Here is a 19568-nt window from a genome sequence, read left to right as displayed (position 1 = left end):
CACACACACACACACACACTTTCACTCCACCATCACCCCCTCTCCTTTGATCTGTCTCTCGGGGACGAAATCATGGAGCACATGCAGGCCGAAGATACAGATGCGCATTCATGTATGTGTGCGATCAGACAGAGAAGCGGCAAGAGAGAAGGATTACCGGAAGAGTACAAGGTGGAGGACAGGTGAATAGATGGGATGCATTACAATCTTCCAAACACATGCACACAAATATGATGAACATTTCAATGTCACTGTCCAAGGTCAAATCCTCATCCCTGCATTAACCGTCCTTTAATACCTAATTCCTCTCTCACACTCTGTTTATCATCTCTCTCTGTGCTGTCTCCACACCCACACCCCCACACACACACAAACACATACAAACTGTTCTGTAAACTTTTCCCTTTACCTTAGCTGAATGAACAAGAATACTTCTTACACACTCTGTTTATCATCTCTCTCTGTGCTGTCTCCACACCCACACCCCCACACACACACAAACACATACACACACACACACACACACACGCATGACTACACGCATGGCTCCGTCGCTGGGTCCTTGAAGGCCCCTCTAAGCTGGGAGGAAGGAAAAGTACTTTTCTGCCTCATCAGCCTGCTAAGCCTGATGCGGAGAAAGCACAGCTAGAGTCTTTAGAACAAGAAGAATTCTTACAAGAATGAAGGTGAATAATAGGCCTATATCTTTAGGTTCTGTTCCTCAAAAGTATCACTATCTTTGTGAACATTATTATCTTTTTAAATAATCTGACATTAGGTAAAAAAAAAAAAAATCTAATGGAGCTAATGGAATGATGACCACATCAGTAATTATATTATAATTGTACTCGTATATCCATTACCTTTTAAAGGCTCGACCCACCGACAGTAGGTTTACTTTTCTTTAGTAACAGTTTAGTAGTTTGTCATTCTGTTGTTGCTGAGCGAGCTTCATTTATATGGCGGGTAACTTCAGTGTAGTCAAACTACTTGTAATCCATCATATCTTCTACCTTAGCTCTCTACATTTTCCCAGCAGATTTCCCGAGGCTGTTGGTAGCAAGCCCAAATACATCCGTAGTAAGTAAGCTATAGCCAGAAGTCAAAGGCCAAGCAAAGCAAACCAAGGGGCAAAATATGAGAAAGAGATGCTATCCATAAATGCATCAAATATTTTGCCCAGACTGTGTAGCTGTACCTAATATTGTGACCAGATGGGTGCTAGATCATCTGTTTTGTGGCTATTTAAAAACGTAGTGGGTCAGTTGTATGTCGTCGTGTTGGCCACGGCAATCAACTATAGTGTTTGTAATGTTCTTAACAAGTTAAAGCTGTGGGTTTTTTTTTTTCATTAAAGTTGGCCTGGCTTAGCTTTTGTTTGCATCCAATTGTGTCTCTTGTTAATATCTGGGAGGCAGATAAGAGGCACTGAATTTTTCTTTTGCTTTTAAATGTCAAGCACAGAGGACTTGGACCGTAATAGGTAGCTCTTTTGTGTTCAAATAGAGAAAGATAATTTCTAAAGACACTTCAGAAAATGTGTTTCAAAACCTTTATTCTATTTGGGTAGTTTTGCCTTTCTGCTGTCATCATGATATGGGAGGAATGCCAAAGAGAACAAAGGCTTTTTTTGGTCCTATTTTTAGAGTCTTGTGTTGAAACGAGGAAAATTATTTCTCTTGTACAAAGGGAGAGCGTTCGTAGAAGCGCACTGAGAAAATATATGCAGCTCTGTTTTCACAGACACTGTCCACAAGATAAGGGTAAGCTCCAAAGAAAAAACAATTCCAGTTCTAATTTCAAATCATCATATCCCGTTGAAAATAACGTAAAGTGAATTAATTTGTTCCAGCTCTAAACTGTCGGCATCATAAAATCAATTTAAATCTATAGCCACTGTTTTTAAAAATATTGTTAACTGGCATAAAATTATAAAAGAGGCTAACTCGTGTAAAATTGATTTCAACTATCATGAAGTAACACTCTTCTGTCATGGAAGCTACCTGACAGACACTTAATGAAGCGAGAACACGATTTTACGTTATTTAATTTTTTTACACGGTAGTTCTGTCCCCTTGTGGCATTTTTTTCGGCACTGTTAGAATCAACGCCTTTGCGTGTGTGGCTCAGCAGGCAGCAAAAGAACACATCGTGACCGTTGGGTTTCTTTTGTCCTTAGCTACTCATTTAATTTGGTCATTATGTAATTATTTGTTGAATCATGTAACACATGGTTCAAGTGGCCGTTACAAGTTCCTGTGAGTTTGCATCTGTAATTGATATTTCTTTTATTGTATTGCTAAGATTGTACTGCGGAGCTATACTTTTCCTCTGCTTTGCAACAAATTGAATTTGCTGGTTCTGGAGCTATCACGACCAGTTTCCTCTGCCATCACTAAACCCTTCATAAACAAACACAAAATAGAACCCAAACACACACACCTGTGGAGGTAATCTGGCATCGTGCATAGTTTTATTTTTCCAGAAATACTGAGAGAATGTATCACACAGGGGCATTCTGCTGTATTCAATAGGCAATATGTTTAATGTTGTGTTCATAGTTTGCTGCGGTGTAGGACGATTACACTAATGGCAATTTCCAATGTTTTCCCCCTGTAGCTATATCGTGTAGCTAAATCAAATCTCTGAATATGATACAGTGAAATTGTTCACCACTGCAGCCGCACCGTTACCTGCAAAGTCAGACTGAACTGTTCCAGACTGGGTATTTTTAGAGTGTCCTTCACTTTGAAGCCCCTGGCTAATCTTGCAGTGCATTAATGCACTCCACATATATGGAGTAGTTACAGGAATGTTTAGCTAAGCAAACTGAGGGGGCAGATTCTCAGGCAGGTAGGTAGGCAGCATTCTGGCAATCCCGTGTGTCAAGATAAGAGGGACTGAGTAAGCATTTTGAATATGCTATAAGGGGGGTAACATTGCTGTGTGCGCTGTAAACGAGTGAGTGGGCGAGTGACAGAGAGAGAAATAGATAGAGAGAGAATTGGGGTAAAACAGCAGTTTCAACTATTGTAGCGTGCAAGTGTGCTTTTGTGTGCGGTGATGTGTGTGAAATAGAGTGCTGCTGAAAAGGTGCAACTAGTCAAATATAATCCCAATAGAGTGTCAGAAATCTGTCAGTGTAACCTCCACACTTGCACCACAAGTAAAACAGTCCCATTGGATCTGTTATAAAAAGCATCTCTCTGTTTTATACATCATGAATCTTGATTTGTGTCAAATAAGCAGTTTATACGCATGTAAATGTTTAACAGGTCATCCTACTGTATATATTGACGAATGATGATGCACCTTGGAAGGCCAGAATGCTCATGCGTGCGCTAATATGACTATGTAGAGAATTGTGAATTCTCATGCTCTTCTCATTATTTTGTATGTATGTGTGTGTGTGTAGCAAGCGCTCCAGCCTCTCCAAGAGAGATGATGAGTCTGAAGGAACGCAAGATGGACTACGATTCCACAGCAACCAATGCTGGTTTCCATAGCAACAAAGGCGAGCACACATCCCGGAAAGATGGCATGGCAGGTGCGTATGAGTATGCGTGCGTGTGCGCGTGCTTGTGCGTGTAGTGAGTCTTTCTTTTCCACCAATCGCATTGTCGTCTCCAAGCAGAGTGCTCTTCTTTGTTCTTTTTGTTTGGTTAGTATGTAATCATTTGTCTCTATTTTTACATCTTTTCTTTGGTTGTGTTAGTCCTGGCTACTTGATTCGTATTGGAATAATGTACTTGCCAGCATTTTTAAGAAAGAATGAAGTGGCATTCCACGTGTAAATGTTGTTATTAATCATTTGGTTTTCCCCATTCAAGTGTCCTGTGGAACGTCTACATTGTTCCGAAATTCATACCTGACTGCCAGCGATGATATCAAGCCAAACCAGGTGAGCCTCAAAAAAAAAAAAAAAAAAAATTTGAATGCATTTGTACACCCTGTCAAATAGTTTATCCAGCATATCCTTCCTTTGGCCTAGGCTGGCAGGAGATAATAGCGAGAAGGAATTTGAAAAGTTGCCACTCTTATGAAATTCCTCAAATAGTGTCTCCTGTTGTAAAAGCGTGTACTATTGATTAGCTGTGCAAAATTCCTCTCCTGAAATTGCCCCCACCTATACTGTGGTCCCCGACACACTTCACCACCTACAGATTCACCCATTCACAGACTTCTTATTTATTCATTTTTTTTGGGGTGCCAACCTCCATTTTTTTATGGAAAAAGCATATTGGCTGTATATCCCCACTTGTTCATGAATTTGGAGGGTTAAAAAAGAAAATAAAAATATCCGTGCAGTTCTAATGTCATTTAGTATATTGTTAAAGGAGAACGCAGATTTTTGTGTTGATGTAACAAGGCGGCCCCAATCAATCATATGCAGCATGTGCCCGCCACTCTTTTCCTTTACCTACACCCTACATTGCCTGAAAGCCTTCTCTCCCATCACCTCACCTTCCACCTCCCTCCATGCCTCCCTTCACTGCACTTCCACCACCATCCGTCTGCCGGACACCGCATCCTCCACAGGCCCCAGTTCAGCCCTGCACCATGGCCCCGCAGCCCCAACAGGACAGTCCGTCAACAGCCGTGCTAAAAGACTACGACCACTACCCACCCCCTCCCTCCTTCCCCCAGCCTCTGCCTCCACAGCCTCCGCCTCACAGCCAGAGCAGGAGCTTCGACGAGGCCTACTACGAGGACCAGGGACCGCCTCCGCCGACCCAGCCCCAGCCCCAGGTCCAAGCACAGGCTCAACCTCAGGCCCAACCCCAGCAGGCTCCCAGCTCCGCCGGGCCTCCTCGGGACCCACGGGAGGACCTGCGCATGCATCTGGGCCTCAAGTCCACTGGCAACTATGTAGACTTCTATTCAGCATCGCGGCCGTACAGCGAATTGAACTACGAGACCAGCCACTATCCAGCCTCGCCTGACTCATGGGTCTAATTAGGCTGATGAAGACGATGTTGTCGATGATGAAGAGGGGTTCACATGTGTCTCTGTGTGTGGAGGGGATTTTTGTTGTTGTTGCTTTATTTCCAAGCACATCAAGTTTGCTGAGTAATCTTGAACCCCCTGACAAGGACTTTTGATGCTCTCTCAAAACAAGAGCAAGAAAGTGTAATGAAGTCAGGACAAGTGACAAACAATGCATGTGCATGCATTATCTTTTTTCGGTTTTTTATTTTAACCACCGCTCACTTTACATCTTCAACCCCAGCTCTGCTCACCTGAGTGAGTGCAAGGTGTGTGAGGGGCCAAAAACACTCTGGGCAGAATAAATAAGTCATGAAAGAAAGCAAACACTAAAGGCACAGGGAGATGACTAAAGAGGAGGAGGCGAGCGAGGGATGACCGTATGAAGGGGATTGAAGAGCTTTTATTCGCGGGAGGAGTCCTGACCGTTTGTTGAAGGCGGCGAGAGCAAAGAGAGGATGACTCGCATGAGGAGGTCAGGAAGAATGGAAGCATATCAGATGTGAGGAGCAAAGTGGGTCCCTCCTACTTTGCCTAAACGTAGCATTGCTTCTGTCCCCTGCCCTTTTTTGTTTTTTGTTGTTATTCTTGTCATTGCCTTTTTGCCCATGGAAGCCTCTGTTTTTATTTTTACGCGATGTCATTTTTTTCTACTTTTTTTTAGATTTTTCAAGAAGTCATTTTATGTATTACAAACGTAACGGTGCTCACAATTTTTCTTTCATTTGATGATTGTTTGTGATATGGTTTTAAGAGGAAAGCAACAAAAAAAAAAAAAAACATGAATAAGAACACAAGAAGCGGACTTGAAGACCACAATGGAAGTCAGCACCATCCCAATTTTGCAGTATTTGTGTTAGTCGAACTTCATCCAATTGAATATTTTGGTGGAAAATGGAAATGCACACACACGGAGAGTGCTTTTTCACTGCCTCAAAAAGAATATCTTTCCAAGCACAGTTTGTGTTTGAGAAAGCTCATCTTGTCTTTAGTGAAGGAGGGGACAGCATCATCACTTCGTCAAGAGTAAATATTGTACAATCCAATGTAAACTAAAGTGACGAAGGACAAGAAAGACCATGCCAAACTCCGACCTCTCTCGGGTCAATCCTGGATGACTTTAAACGGACATTCCGTCTCAGTTTTCAGACACTGACTGGATGTCTCGCTCTGCTGTTTGTAACTTTTATGTCGCTGTGCCCCCCCATCTGGATATTACTGGGAAATATGGGTAGCTTCCCTTTGGTGTACTGTGCAGAGCTGTCCTTGGTGTCAGCTGAGCAATTGCGGGCGCGTGTACGGATGCGTGTGCGTTTGTGTGCATGTCGGTGACAGAATGTGTGGCCTGCGTGCAGACACATTCATTCGGGTGAACGTATTTATGCATGCATGTGTGAAGTCGTGCGTGTATGCCTCCGTTGTGTGTCTGTACAAATCAATGTCCATGCAAGGCATTCTTACCGACGGTCAGTCTGGTTTTGCTAATCACGGTCCAATCACTAGAATGAATTGTTGAAATAGAATCTATAAATATATGAATATAAATATATAATTTTTATGTGCAGATATCCGTGTCACTAAAGCGCAGTGTTTGCAGAGAAAAAAAAAAAAGACGTGGTGTACAAACAGAACTTGAATTCACTTGCTCTAATCGTGAAACAGCGGCTCCCTGGCGCCCCGCCCGCCCATCCTTCCCCTGATGAGACGACAGAGAAATCCTACCTGAAGATGCTCAGGCTCTGGTGCGAGTTGTGTGTTACTGTGTATTCATGCTTCTTAAATGACCCTGCTGAGAAAGGACCGTATTTGAACACATGCAGAAATTAAAAAAATTCTTGGAGCAAACATTAACCAGTTCCTTTAATATTTGAGTAAAACAAGATGCTACATGATCCCCCATACCAGCTGCTAGCAGAAATCAGGGCACACTTCAGTCATGCATAACTTTTTCCCTTTTTTTGAAGCCTCTTTAAAAGGTTTTTGCTAGAAAACATTTTTTGCTCTCGGGTTCTCACCCGGTCGACCCCCTTAGATGTACATCCGCGGCTTTTTTTTTTTCTGACACTTGGAAGCGATGCAGACAGCCTTTGATCACCAGCACCTTTAAGGTAGAATGAGGAGCACTTTAGTAAACAGACGCTTATTTATGCATTCAGCAGACCTGAAAGAGCATTTGGTTAGCATTCATAAGCGGCCGCTTCCATACTTCACGTGTTGATATCGACTATTATCTTGGCTCTGCTGGTTGTACTGGGGATGACTAAAGAGAAACATTTACAATCCATTTTGTACTTTTATCAACTGAGTAAACTAAGACATAAACCGCCAAGAGTTAGATACTCACTTATAGTGGGCCTTGGTGTTACATTTTGGGATGTTACCATTCTAGCCCTACCCACAGTGGCTTTTTTTTTTCCAGAGCTGCCAGGCTGAACTCATGGTTTGATTGATTAAAAAAACAAATAAATAAATAAGAAAAGCCTGGAGAAAATGATGAACATTCAAAACAAAACAGGAGCTAGCCTTAAAAATGAGGCTCTTATTGTCTCATCACAGTCTACACCAGGGAGTTGAATGTGTGTTTGGGGGGTGGGCTACTGAGTGCAATTTCCCTGTATTGTTTTGATGAAGTTAAGATTGCCGTTTGGAGCTACAGTATTCACACAAGGTAATTAGTTTTGATTACCAGCAGATCCTCATTTAACAACCACCCTGTATTGTCTGTAGCTCAGTTCTCGCTTCTTTGGAGAATTAGGGGCAATCGGTTGAGTATATCATTTTTTTTTTTATCAAAATATCATCTTTTTTCAAAACAGTCTTTATACATCTCTTCTTCTATAGAAACGTTTGTGGTTCATTGAAGAGTATACTGTGCGCACTGAAGCCTGCACAGCTGAACAGAATCTGTTGGGTATCTCTAATGGACGCGTAGCGATTGTTCTAATTTGACTGTTTTTCAACAGCTTTCACCACCCATCAGAAACAATTTAAAGGGAAAATGTCTTTTTTCTTTTCGTGGCTCAAACTGTCACCAGGATAAAACCTTTATTTGCGAGTTATGTTTCAGGTAACGTCTGAACATTCCTCACCATCATACAGGGTCAGGAGAAGTACAACTGTTCAGGGAGAACAAATTCCACAAGACAGGATGATAACGATGGCATCGGAGCTGAGAGTTCAACCTTAGGACCTCTCAAATGGGAGGACGATGTGCTCGCCGCTATTTCTCCATGCTGCCGAATCGAAACTAAAACACGCCAAAAGAAGTCAAATGAGTGGTTGGTAGTTATGTCAGGGAATCACTGAATGTTTTCTTATGGTTATCATTGCACTTTTTCGCTCTCTTTACTGCTCGTCGTCTGGCACATACGCACATCATGGTGCTCCGTCAGATATTGAGCGGCCTATGCTGGAGATGGGTCTTGACTATTCATGCATGTTGGTGCTGCTGCAGGTGAGCCGGCTGTCTCCCGCAGAGAGTGCTGCGTATGCGTAAGTGTGTGCATGTGTATGTTTGTGCGTGTGTCGGACACGTGAGGAATTTCAGAAAATGACAGCAAAGCGTTGTTTACAGAGAATACTTGAAGGCAATCATGGCTGTTAACTACTTCTGCTGCCACAGAAGAAGTTGGTATGGGGGAGCAGGAAGCTGCATATGGGGCACGCGAGAATGAAACACAAAAGGCAACGGAGAGAAGACATCTCTCCATAGCCGCGTGATGAGATGTTCCGTTCTATGCTGGCACCTCACACTGAATTGCTGGCCAGTAGCTGCTACAAGGACGGTCTACATCCATACTTCAAGCAGCCAGTGATCGAAGGGAACCAAAGGCATGATTTCATGCGTTTGAGGGAGTGCATGCATGTGGGTGCATGAACCTGTCTGTCAGTTTGAGCAAAAGCATTCACCTGTGACGTCCTCATTCTGTCTCTCTCCAAGATATTGACTGGGTGCTCCTCCTCTCACACGCACACGCGCGCGCACACACACACACACACACACACACACACACACACACACACACACGGTGAGGAGATATCAGCCATGGGCAGTTGAGGAGATCACTGACTTTAGGAAAGGATTCCACCCAAGGCAGTTTTAATATGTGCCTTGGATTTACACTCTGAGTAAATGAATGCTCTCTGTGCTAAGTCATAACTCTCCCTATGTACATCAAAAAGGAAAATGGAGGGAACACCTAAAATGACCCATAAAGGACGGCAGAGGTAATGGCAGAGCTTTTCATGAGTTCAGTGTTAGTTTTCTGCTTTGGAAACAACACAAGAGCAGGCACAAAATGCTCACAGCTAGAGATTGAAATGAAGTGAAGCGGTACTTTGCTTCTTAGTGGCCACGGACGTGTATACAATTGTCAATGGGCACAACATTACATTCGAATGGGTGGGTAATCTTTCTCTTATCGGGGGCATTTCCTTTTTAGACTAAAAGCAGAACCACACTAATACGCGTTGCTTTACTAATTAACTCAAAGGGTGATGACGACGGAATGCTTAGCGGTAGGCCACCATTAGATTTCTTGTCAATGCTATGACGATTGATGGTTTGACATTGCTTTGCCATGTTGTTCTTACTTTTCAATGTCTTCCTCGTCTGCTCATGATGTCTTTGTCTCCACCTGCCCTCGTCTGCCCTGCTCCCCTTTTGGCAACCAATCAGGTCTCTCATTCTGCTCATGTCTTTCACAGGAATGCCTCATTGTCTCGACAGTTTGTTCGGTTCCCCGCTGCCTGTCATCGTGAGTGGCGAGGACCCCTTATTTGAGTTGATTGACATTGATTTGTTGACTTTGCAACCTGGCCTTTGGACTTTTGGTATTTTTTTGCTCCTGCTACCATGTGCTTTTGTTTGCCATTTTGGGAGGGAATAAATACTTTTTTGATATTCCCCTGAACTTCTGGCTTGCCTGCTTCCCTGCAGTTGGGTTCACCTTATACTGTATCTGCAAACCACCACAACTCCCACTGATTGATTGTACCGGTAAAAGTCTCTCTGCTTGAAGTACTCCCTGCTATTATGTTGTTAATCAAAATCACATCATAGTCAACTTGTTGAATCAGTTTTAATTTTAAAAATCCAAACGTATAATAGGACACCGCTCCCAATTTTCAAACTGTCCTGACCTGCATGTGAAGCACTGACCAACGTTTGAACAAACAAACAAAAAAGAAAAGTAGCTTTCTAAAGTTACATACAGTGCAAGAACAAGACTTGGCAAGAATGAATTTTAAAATTGCTTTAAAAGACGTTAATCATAGATAGGGTGGAGATCAAAGCATTCATTCACCCATTGTAAATAGCACAGCCACCTGATGCAGCACATATGCAGTTGCATCTATGCTGCATTATATCTTATATTCTATATGTAAGCTTATGTTGTATTGTTAATTATCATTTTATATTTGAGCATCATATTATTTCAGGTTAAGCATACCTAAATTATATTCTGTTGTTTAATAATTGCTTAGACATTTTTTTATGTTGATAGGTTCTGTGTTGTCTCTCGTAAGATATAATAAAGGAGACGAGGCGTGTTGGATAGAACTCGTGGGACTCTTTACTTCAAGCATGCACTCTGCAACCTAACTACTGTGGCATGCTGGGTAATGAAGTTCTTATGTTATTCTACTCATGACATCACAGGTTCTGATTGGCTGTTGAAGTCAGAGAAGCAGGAAGTGATTTTAGTTACCTGAGTTGCGTTCTCGAACTTTCTGCAGTGCAGACGTCTTTTTTCCCCTTTTAATAAACTGCATTAAAGGATTCCATCTGTCCTTTTGTCATTCGTAAACAAGAGCTATCCACTAAAAACAACGACCCCCTCAACTTGCATATATTTTACATTGCATTCTGTGCTGTATACAGTTCATTTTTTTAAACACGTATTTTGTGCATGCAAATATTTTGTTTTCTTTTTCTACTTTCTTCCCTCCAATTTTGCTGCTGTAGATTGCGAATTTCTCCATTGTGGGACAAATGAAGGTTTTCTTAGTCTTATTTCTAAAATCTGTTAACATTTTATGACCAATAAAGTTTTTGTTACAAAACGTCACGTCGCACGCTGCACCCGTGACGCCATGACGCATCGTTCCCAAACAATTCTGAGGAAAAGCCACGTTGACGACTCCAGACTGGAGTTCCGTGCTGAATTTGGGCCAGAATCAAGCGAGAAGAAGCCAGCGCACACCCTGACGGCGACACACTTTGCAGCCTGAAGTATGTCGTCTCCACCGAAAGAGAAGGTCGAAACCAGGGGTGGACATCCTCCTGCAGGTAAAGCTACTCCATTGTTTTTATTTACAGTTTTCTTGCGCGTCTCAAGGCCTAATCATGTTGTTTAGGATCGTTGCGAAAGCCAAATGTGTTGCAGGGCACCGAAAAAGCAATATGCCCCTTTCAGGATTGCACGGATACGACGAACAATCTTATTTTTGTGTTTGTGGTCGGCAGTGAGCATTTGTGCTACGTTTGCGTCCCTAATATTCGAGCTTGTTTTTACTTCCTGCTTGACGAGTGATCTCCAATTCGCACCTCAAGTCACAGAACGGTCATTTTTTTAATAATGGCATGATTATTTCGAGGCGTCTGACAAGAGTGCAGTTGCAACCGCATGGTGACGTGGAGGTTCGTGAGCGAGGAGGCTCATGGACGTATAACGTGTACGTGGACAGGCCACGGCGGCCTCAGCAGCTGCACTGATAACGCATTCAGATAAGGTGACATTTCAGTGTCAGACCTTTTGAGTTCAAAGGTGGCTATCCAATAGGAATTGCCCAAGTGCACACGCTCTGTGGACATTTGCAGAAAATAACATCTCCCATTTTGGTAAACGATAAATCCGTCAAGCTACATAAATGTGGCGCTCACACGACACCTTGCATCATGTTGATAATTTCAACATTTAATACCCTGAAGCAGTGCAAACCAGTCACTTACAGTCCACTCAGAAAGCGACTGCTTAGACTGACCTTGCCCCAATTCTTGTAGGAAGCGTGCATTCAGATATAATACAATATAATGCTGTTTATTTCAAGGGTCGATTTACCATTAGGCAGACACAGCCAGCCAGTTGTCTGGGCCCCTAGATAAAGTTTCCTTTGATTAAAAAGAACCTCTGCTCTTCATTTACTTGCTAAAAAAAACACATCAAATTGCTTGATCTGTCCTCATAGCTTTGATTGTTGAGTGTTCCGCTCTCTCTTCTCATGCAATGGACTATTCCATCTTCTCCCTGGCCTTTGCAAACTTGATACAGGAAGTCTCTTGAAAATGTTTGTGAGGAAAATGAAGTGGGGTTACCCCAGTGGAGTGCATTTTTGTTGTTGTTGTTGTTGTTTTTTCTTTTTAATTGCCAGTTTTAAAGCACCCGTACGTGTACCTAAAGAGTATATCATTTCATCAACATATAAAGTACATTTTTAAAACAAAATGAAAAAGATGATAAAATAAGAAAACGTTTTAATTGCCAGTTTTAAAGCACCCGTACGTGTACCTAAAGAATATATCATTTCATCAACATATAAAGTACATTTTTTTAAAAAAATGATAAAATAAGAAAACCTTTGTCTCACAATGGAGACATTCCCAAGGAACGTTTTTTTTTTTTTTTTTTTTACTCAACAGTACAGCAAATGTAGAAAACCATAGAATACCGTGAAATAATTTATTACAGTCTTGAGTGCACAGTCTTGTGTGGCCTTATCGTAGCATGTTTACAATTGTTGATCATGTAATCCCCTAGCCCGAAATGAATCCCCACTATTTATGGGGGATAGGGACCAAGACGGCAAAGAACAGCTTTATTTCCCCAAATAATTGAATTGAATCAACAGATCTCATGACGGCACACGACAGCCGGTGCTGGTGGGACAGTTGGGTGCTTCGAACGCCGCTGACACGGCTTTGTACTCTGGTATTATTACTTTGCTGAAACTGCCGGATCAAGGCAGTGACGACCTGAGCGTGTGGTCTAGCAATGTTCCGCTGAGCTGTTGCCCATAATCCATGTCATGGATTATTCAAGTATTGTGATATTTGTTGCTGCTCACATGAGGAATGAGACCTCCTCATATGTGGTCGTGACTCAAATTGTCTTTCTCAAACCTGTTTGTGTTGCAGTGAAGGCCGGGGGGATGAGGATCGTGCAGAAGCACCAGCCGACTGCTGTTCCGGAACCTCCGCCAAAAGATGACGATGAGGAGGAGTATGTGAGCAGTAGGTGAGCTTCACTCGTGCTCGTATAAGTATACGGTATGTACGGGGTCACGGCTGAATTCGCGCCGCAGGCAAAATCTGAAAATGACACGTGTGGCTCAATTCAAACTGCAACTCAATTCTGATTTATTAATTTTTTTTCATGCAGTGTGAACAGTATAATGAGAATCTTGTAGTGTAGAACAAACTAACATTTATTTTTCCTCTTCAAGACCTGGCAGCTTGATTTCAAAAGCACGTTTCATACATGAGGCAACTCAATGTGCTTCACACAAGCAAAGACAACACTCTTTAAAAAGAGAACAGTTAGCGACATTCAGAAGCAAAGCGGCGAAAAATAGCTTCCCTGAATTACGAGAAGAAGAGAAAATGTTAAGATTTAAACCATTTTAAGAATAAAGTAGTTTAAAAAAAATCCTAAAAGAAATGATTAAAGAATAAATAAATAAATGATTAGAGGACCTCAACCAAAAATGTAAGTAAAGTTTTTAATCTGGATTCGACAGCTTCACTCCTGTTGCATGCAGCATAAGCATCAAATGTAGCTTCACCACGTTTACCTTGAAGTCTGAATCCACTAAACGACCCAAGTCTGCAGATCTCAGAGCCCGACTGAGTTTATATTTAATCTGCATTTCTTTGATGCATTCAGGACCTCCAACCATTCAGAGATTGATAGACCGGCATTAGAATTTCCCAACTGCAAATGTGGGGTATGACGGTGAATTTCCATTCCCATTTGCAGATGGTATAAATAAAGCGGGTGCAGACGGTATATTCACATGTTGCGTGCTGATGAGAGCTGACAAGCCGTGCAACGGCAGAGCCCTTTACCATCAGTGCAATAATTTTATGCACATTTTTGCAGTCACGCCCGATTATATGCACTCCCTACGCACAGCATTAGGTACACCTGCGCAATCTAAAAAAAAAAAAAGAACCCAAATACAAAAATTCTGCCTCCACAAAGATAACAGCGCCAACTTCGATTGACACAATCCAAAAAAGTCTTCTTGTTTTGTACTGCCACCGTCGAACAGCCAATGTTGTCTTGAATCAAACTTCCATCGGAGGCACAGCAAGCCGAATACAATTTGTTTGCTTGAACAACATCGCAATGATCTCCGCAATTTTATTCTGTGAAATACCGGTCTTTGTCCACACAAAGTTTGTGTCGAGTGCCATAGTTGCACTCCATCAGTAAAAAAAAACTCCTCGTCGCACCCTCCATGAGTCAGACTGATGGACGTCCAGCAGGTGGCTAGTGGGTAAATTTCACATCAGGTGCGACCAGTGAAGCGTTGTAGTCAGGGGAGCACCTGCCGAAACCAATCTAGCCCAGATGGACAGATGGGGCAAAGGGAGGTGGAGAGACAGCGGCCCCTGTTTACGCCGGAGATGAGGAGGAAAGTCGAGGATGGGGATGGCAACGCAAAGGTCAGGGCCGTGTAAGCAAACGCATGAGAGAGACGAAGAGCTTGGCGTGGATGTTTTCTTTTTTGATGCATCAAACAATATCCGTGGAAATGTGTTGTATTGTCACTGCGCTGAAGGCATCACTTGCAAGCAACCGACAAAGGGCATAAATAATGCGGGCCCCGCGTGTTTGCTGCTTAAATTGGTTGCGGCAGCAATCAAAACCCGAAGCGCTCATGCCAAAAGAAGAGAGCGCAAAGCAAAGTTAGGCGTTCCACTTAAACAGGGAGTACGTGTTGAGTCTTCAAAATTTAAGGGGGTGAAATGCCCTCGGCTGGCAAAATGAGTGCATCGATACTAACGCTGGAGCTCACGCGCGTTAAAACTCAGCGACGGTCGTTTGGCAACTCGTTCGAGGCTGTTGTGCGGCAAATTGAGTTCCTGGACGCAAAAGTGAAGCGGGGGAATGCGGGCAAGTGAACAAAATGCAGCGTGCTTCAGTTTCTGTGGCAACCACCTCCCTGCCCACGGCAACAAAGTTTCTGCGCTGCTCAAGCACAGGGAGCCGGGCGGGGCGGCGAGTGGCCGTTTCCAGAAGAATGCTCGACATAAAAAAAACAAACAAAAAAAAAAACAACATTTTTCACTCTTTGAACTCGCTGGTGAATTAGCATCCCGACTTCTTGGCTCCCCCTCAAACGCCAGGCTTCCTCAGTGTTTCCCTCATGAGGCAAAAAACGTCGGCAGTCTTTCTTACGGCTCTCTGCTTCCCCCTGCAGGCTCTGCACGCCGGTCAAGAAAAATGTCCCTCGCCAACTCTTTCTGTACAAAATGTCAACTCAGGAACCTTGAAGTGAATGCAATTGAATGTAATTTACTAGTCATTGCCTTGGTTAATTGTAGGCTCATCATAGCTGTTAATTACCGGCTTCCCCCCCTGCTCTTTTAAACCCGTTAAAATTCATTTTCCAAACCCAAGAACGTAGTCATCCTTAAAAATAACAATTAATCCTTCATTCCACTTTCAAATGCTGAATTAGAATGGTGGCTTATTTATGATGGTATAGCAAAAAAAAAATAAATAAAAGTGACCATAAAATGTCTTAAAATAATGTGACAAAATTGAAGCCGATCTCCTGCTTGTTGTCCCGTGAAGTGAACGTGAGGTCTGAGTGGCTTCCTTTAACCTGCAGACACCGTGAGTCAGTGTCACCGTTGGTAAAAAGTTGCTCCTATTTTATACTTCAATCGAGTTCTCCATTGCTGCGTATTGTTTTGACCGTTGTCGTAGAGTCCCCTGTGCTCGTCGTCGAAGGGATTTTTCAAGGTGGGCACCACGACGGTGGGGTGACAACGCTGTAAAATTAGACGCCGGCGCTCGTTTGTCACGTCAAGGTCGAGCCGCTCGTCTTTTCCTCAGCCTCCATCTCCCCCCCCTCGTTTTCTCTCCTCGAACGATCCATTATTATTATTGTTATTGCTGTGAAGGTGTTTGCCTCCCATATGTCCTTCTCTGCCCTTTGGCCTCCCTTAGGCCTGGGCCACACACCGAGCCACGCGGTTGACCGCAACGGACATAGACCATTGCGGGGAAAAAGTAGCTGACTCGTGTCCACACACCACGTGATTGAGCACAGCACATTTACCGACGCGCTTCAATGGAAAAACTGCCATCCTCTCTCGGGTTCGGAGGCTCCACATTTGATTTACTGTATTGCGTTAGTTTGAATTGAAACAGAAAAAAAAAACTGTCGTAATTGTCAAGAAAGGAGCAGATAGCCACAAAGAGAATGTGTGCTATTTATTGTATGTCTTGAAATGAAGGAAAACAACAAGCGGACACATCGCACGGCATTTTCTCCCTGCACCTCTACCTCCTTTTGACATCCAGTAGCTGTGAGCTCCAGTTTTTGGCTCGGATGAATGGGGGGGGGGGGGGGGGGGGCTGAAGCTCGTGGGAGCTCCATCTGGTGTGTGTTTGTGTGCGCCTCTGTGTACTATGTAATGTAAGGGGTGCGCTGTTCAGACAACTTAGCTACTTTGAATTATGTCTCGGTAGCGGTTTTGAGATGTGTCTGTAAATGGAGCTCCACTTTGTATCAAGTGCAACCCTCTCAGGCCCTTCTTTCAGATGATTAGTTTCTACACACGCACACACTCAAGAGACATTGGCATAAATTCTGCACATTGTATCATGCTCATTGCTTAATAACTTGTCTTTTCTCTTCTTTCTTTTCAGCCCACCCAAGGCCCCGTTGATTGTGTCCGGAGTGGTTACCAAGGTAACACATCCACAGACACGCATTCAGACATTTAACGTTAGCATCGTGGAAATATAATCCTTTCTTAATAATACAGTGAGTTTGTCTGGAGTCGAACAAAATGAAATTCTACCATGGCAAAGGCTGTTCAATCCCGTCTGTTGTGTCAGGAAGAGTGAGCCCAAATACCTCCGCAGAGATGAGAACCACTCGATGCCAGTCTTCGGAAATGCTTGATTTTAGTTATTGTTGCAGAGGTTGGCCCAACCAGTTCGAAGGTTTTCGAAGCTTTCTTTTCATAATGGGCCATTTAACTTTCAAGATCATTTGGGATTACTTAGGTTCTGCTTATCTGATGTCTAATTTGTTGAATCTTAAACATGAAAACGGAGAAAATACCCCCTCCCCCAAAACATTGAGACAGGGGCACATACTTTGTCGAAGTCACTTTTGAGGATATGGAGAGAATCAGGTATTAGCACGAAGTCATCAACGCACAAAACTTGATTTGACTTTTTTTTTTTTTGTCTGACTCTACTCAGGGCGATAAGGACTTCACCCCGGCTGCTGCCCAGGTGGCGCACCAGAAGCCCCAGCCTGGCATCCCCAAGCTGCCCCCCTCTCAGCACATCAACCAGCACATTCACCAGCCCCGTAAGTGAGTAAGTGCTACACTGTGGCCATGCTAACTCCACCAGTCGGCCTTCCCAACTGAACACAATTTCCCGCAAGTTATGGATGTCCTCTGATTGATTGGTCTTTTTTTTTTTTTTTTTTTTTTTGTCTGTTGTGAAATTGTCTGCAACAGAGGCCTAATACTATTCTGGCTATTGTTTAAACCCCAGTCCTGAAACCTGCCCTGCATTGGTGCTGCACTGATAGTGGTGCACTTTTGTCTCCTCTTTCCTTCTTTTTGAAAGTCGTAATTGATATCTGTATGTCTATTCTTTAATCGATCGAACGGTCAACACAATAGCAGTTGATGAAGTGAGACCACAAAACTTACCAATTAAAAAGACAAAAGGCTTTGTACATACTTAACAGGCCAAAAGACCCTAACCGCAAATTATAGAGGTCATCTGTTTTTGGTAACTCCCCCCTCCCCGCCTCCGCCACCAAAAAAAAAAACCCCAAAAAACAATGAAAACAATCTGATTGAAAACATGTTTTCATAGTCAGGCGGTTGTTGCATTGCATGTGGGCCACAAAAAGGAGAAACTGCATTCTAACCAATAAACATTCCAGCAGTGCAACCACTAATTGGTCAGTCTTAATGAAGGGAAGAATCCTTTGAACTGAATGGCTCATTCGTCGGTGCCCTCAAATATCGCGTCAACGACTTAGTTAGCTGCTTGATGTGAGCCACCAAGGTGTATTATAAAGTGTAACATAGCAAATCTTAATGCAGTTGACTATTTAGCTTTTGCATCCTCCTCATCGCTGCACTGTTAATGTGGTCTGCACACACAACCTGCTTTAAACAAAGATAATCCCGGAGTGCCTGTTGACATCCTGCACTGTACTGTTTTATGTTTCATCTATTTCAGCAGCTAATCAAGCCAAATCCTTTGCAAGTTGTGTACCTTATATCGGAAGCAACAGAGATGTATGATGTTTTTTTGTTTGTTTGTTTTTTGGGAGGGGGCTTTCATTCAAACGTTAACAAACCCAAGAGTCTGAGTAGATAACAAGCCAAACAAAAAAGCCCTGTCGCCAAAAAACATCAAATATGTAAATTGGAAGGAGAAAGGTGTAAAAAAAAAATACTTCACCATTCCATCTTTTTGGTTGTGGTTAACGGTGTTCTGTTCCACACAAGCCTTCTGTATTTCCAACATATCAAGACACACAAATCACCGTCACTGCTGTGTTGCAGCAGTAAGAAGTACAAATCATTTCCTTTTAATTTAAGATGAAGAATTTTATTGTTGCTGTCTTTCACATTTCTCTTGCATTAAATCTTCCACTGTTTCAACTGGAGTTTGGTATTGGTTGTGGTTGTCGTCGTGAATAAAGACAGAAATGATCATAAATTGTCTCTTTATTTCAATTAAATGACGGTTATAAAAAACAATGTCTGGAAGCTTGTTTATTGTAATACTCCTTGGCTGCATCCCTGAGTGAATTCACACACACACACACACGCACTGATGAGGGCTCAGCTGGCGTTTTGGAAAAGAAACAACGGTGTCTCTCTGAGATGTCAGCCTCCTATCCCAAGCCACACGCACACACACGACGCACACACGCAAAGAAGCGCGTACACCAGGTGGTACTTAATGTAATCCATTTTTGCAAGCAGGTGTCATGTCAGCTCGCGTTAACCCAGTAAAGCAGCTCGCACAGTATAACGGACCAGCCAGATTCAGTGAGCCGAAACATCAAATTACACCTGACACAACCCCCATGCTTGTAGAATCACACACACGACCTGTGAAATACACTAAATATACAGCTTATATTTATCATTTTAAAGAGTGTCAACTTGAAAATATGCATACTAAAATATAAAATAATGGCATAGTCGAACTGCATAGTATTTGAATTGACAAATACAGTATGTACGAGATAAAATGGATTTATCCATGAATTGCAAGTAATTAATAACTGGAAAGCGTTTTTAGCCGAAAAAAAAGGCCATGTATTGTAAGGCGTTTTTAGCCCGAAAAAAA

General features: G+C 42.8%; 2 protein-coding genes and 2 long non-coding RNA genes across 4 annotated transcripts in view; all 4 read left to right on the top strand.

Moving 5' to 3' along the window:
* ctnnd2a (catenin (cadherin-associated protein), delta 2a) overlaps nt 1–6834 on the top strand; it is a 157779-nt gene extending 150945 nt beyond the window's left edge. Inside the window, exon 25 of the mRNA XM_019893721.1 lies at nt 4540–6834. Coding sequence (XP_019749280.1) covers nt 4540–4956 — 417 coding nt within the window. The 3' untranslated portion in view covers nt 4957–6834. The remainder of the gene's footprint in view (nt 1–4539) is intronic.
* LOC109530154 (uncharacterized) lies at nt 3399–4533 on the top strand. The gene is made up of 3 exons (XR_002170970.1): nt 3399–3547; nt 3831–3901; nt 4444–4533. It is a non-coding gene; the product is annotated as an uncharacterized LOC109530154 (long non-coding RNA).
* A 3626-nt stretch (nt 6835–10460) lies between the features above and the next one.
* LOC109530148 (uncharacterized) lies at nt 10461–10768 on the top strand. The gene is made up of 2 exons (XR_002170966.1): nt 10461–10493; nt 10649–10768. It is a non-coding gene; the product is annotated as an uncharacterized LOC109530148 (long non-coding RNA).
* A 305-nt stretch (nt 10769–11073) lies between these two features.
* On the top strand, nt 11074–18871 carry dap (death-associated protein). The gene is made up of 4 exons (XM_019893722.1): nt 11074–11278; nt 13124–13223; nt 16875–16917; nt 17439–18871. Exons 1-4 carry the CDS (start codon nt 11224–11226, stop codon nt 17556–17558), a joined length of 318 nt encoding a protein of 105 aa, XP_019749281.1. The 5' UTR covers nt 11074–11223; the 3' UTR covers nt 17559–18871.
* Nucleotides 18872–19568: the final 697 nt, after the last annotated feature.

Source organism: Hippocampus comes, unplaced genomic scaffold (genome assembly GCF_001891065.2).
Source record: "Hippocampus comes isolate QL1 unplaced genomic scaffold, H_comes_QL1_v1.1 scaffold514, whole genome shotgun sequence".
Classification (NCBI taxonomy): domain Eukaryota; kingdom Metazoa; phylum Chordata; class Actinopteri; order Syngnathiformes; family Syngnathidae; genus Hippocampus; species Hippocampus comes.
The sequence above is the reverse complement of the archived record's forward strand: the minus strand, read 5'-3'. Positions and strand labels throughout refer to the sequence as shown.

Excerpts from the sequence above, each read along its gene's own strand:
- dap (XM_019893722.1), top strand. The coding sequence starts at position 11,224 with ATGTCGTCTCCACCGAAAGAGAAGGTCGAAACCAGGGGTGGACATCCT. Across the intron at positions 11,279-13,123 it reads GGGTGGACATCCTCCTGCAG|TGAAGGCCGGGGGGATGAGG; the intron begins GTAAAGCTACTC and ends TTTGTGTTGCAG. Across the intron at positions 13,224-16,874 it reads GAGGAGTATGTGAGCAGTAG|CCCACCCAAGGCCCCGTTGA; the intron begins GTGAGCTTCACT and ends CTTTCTTTTCAG.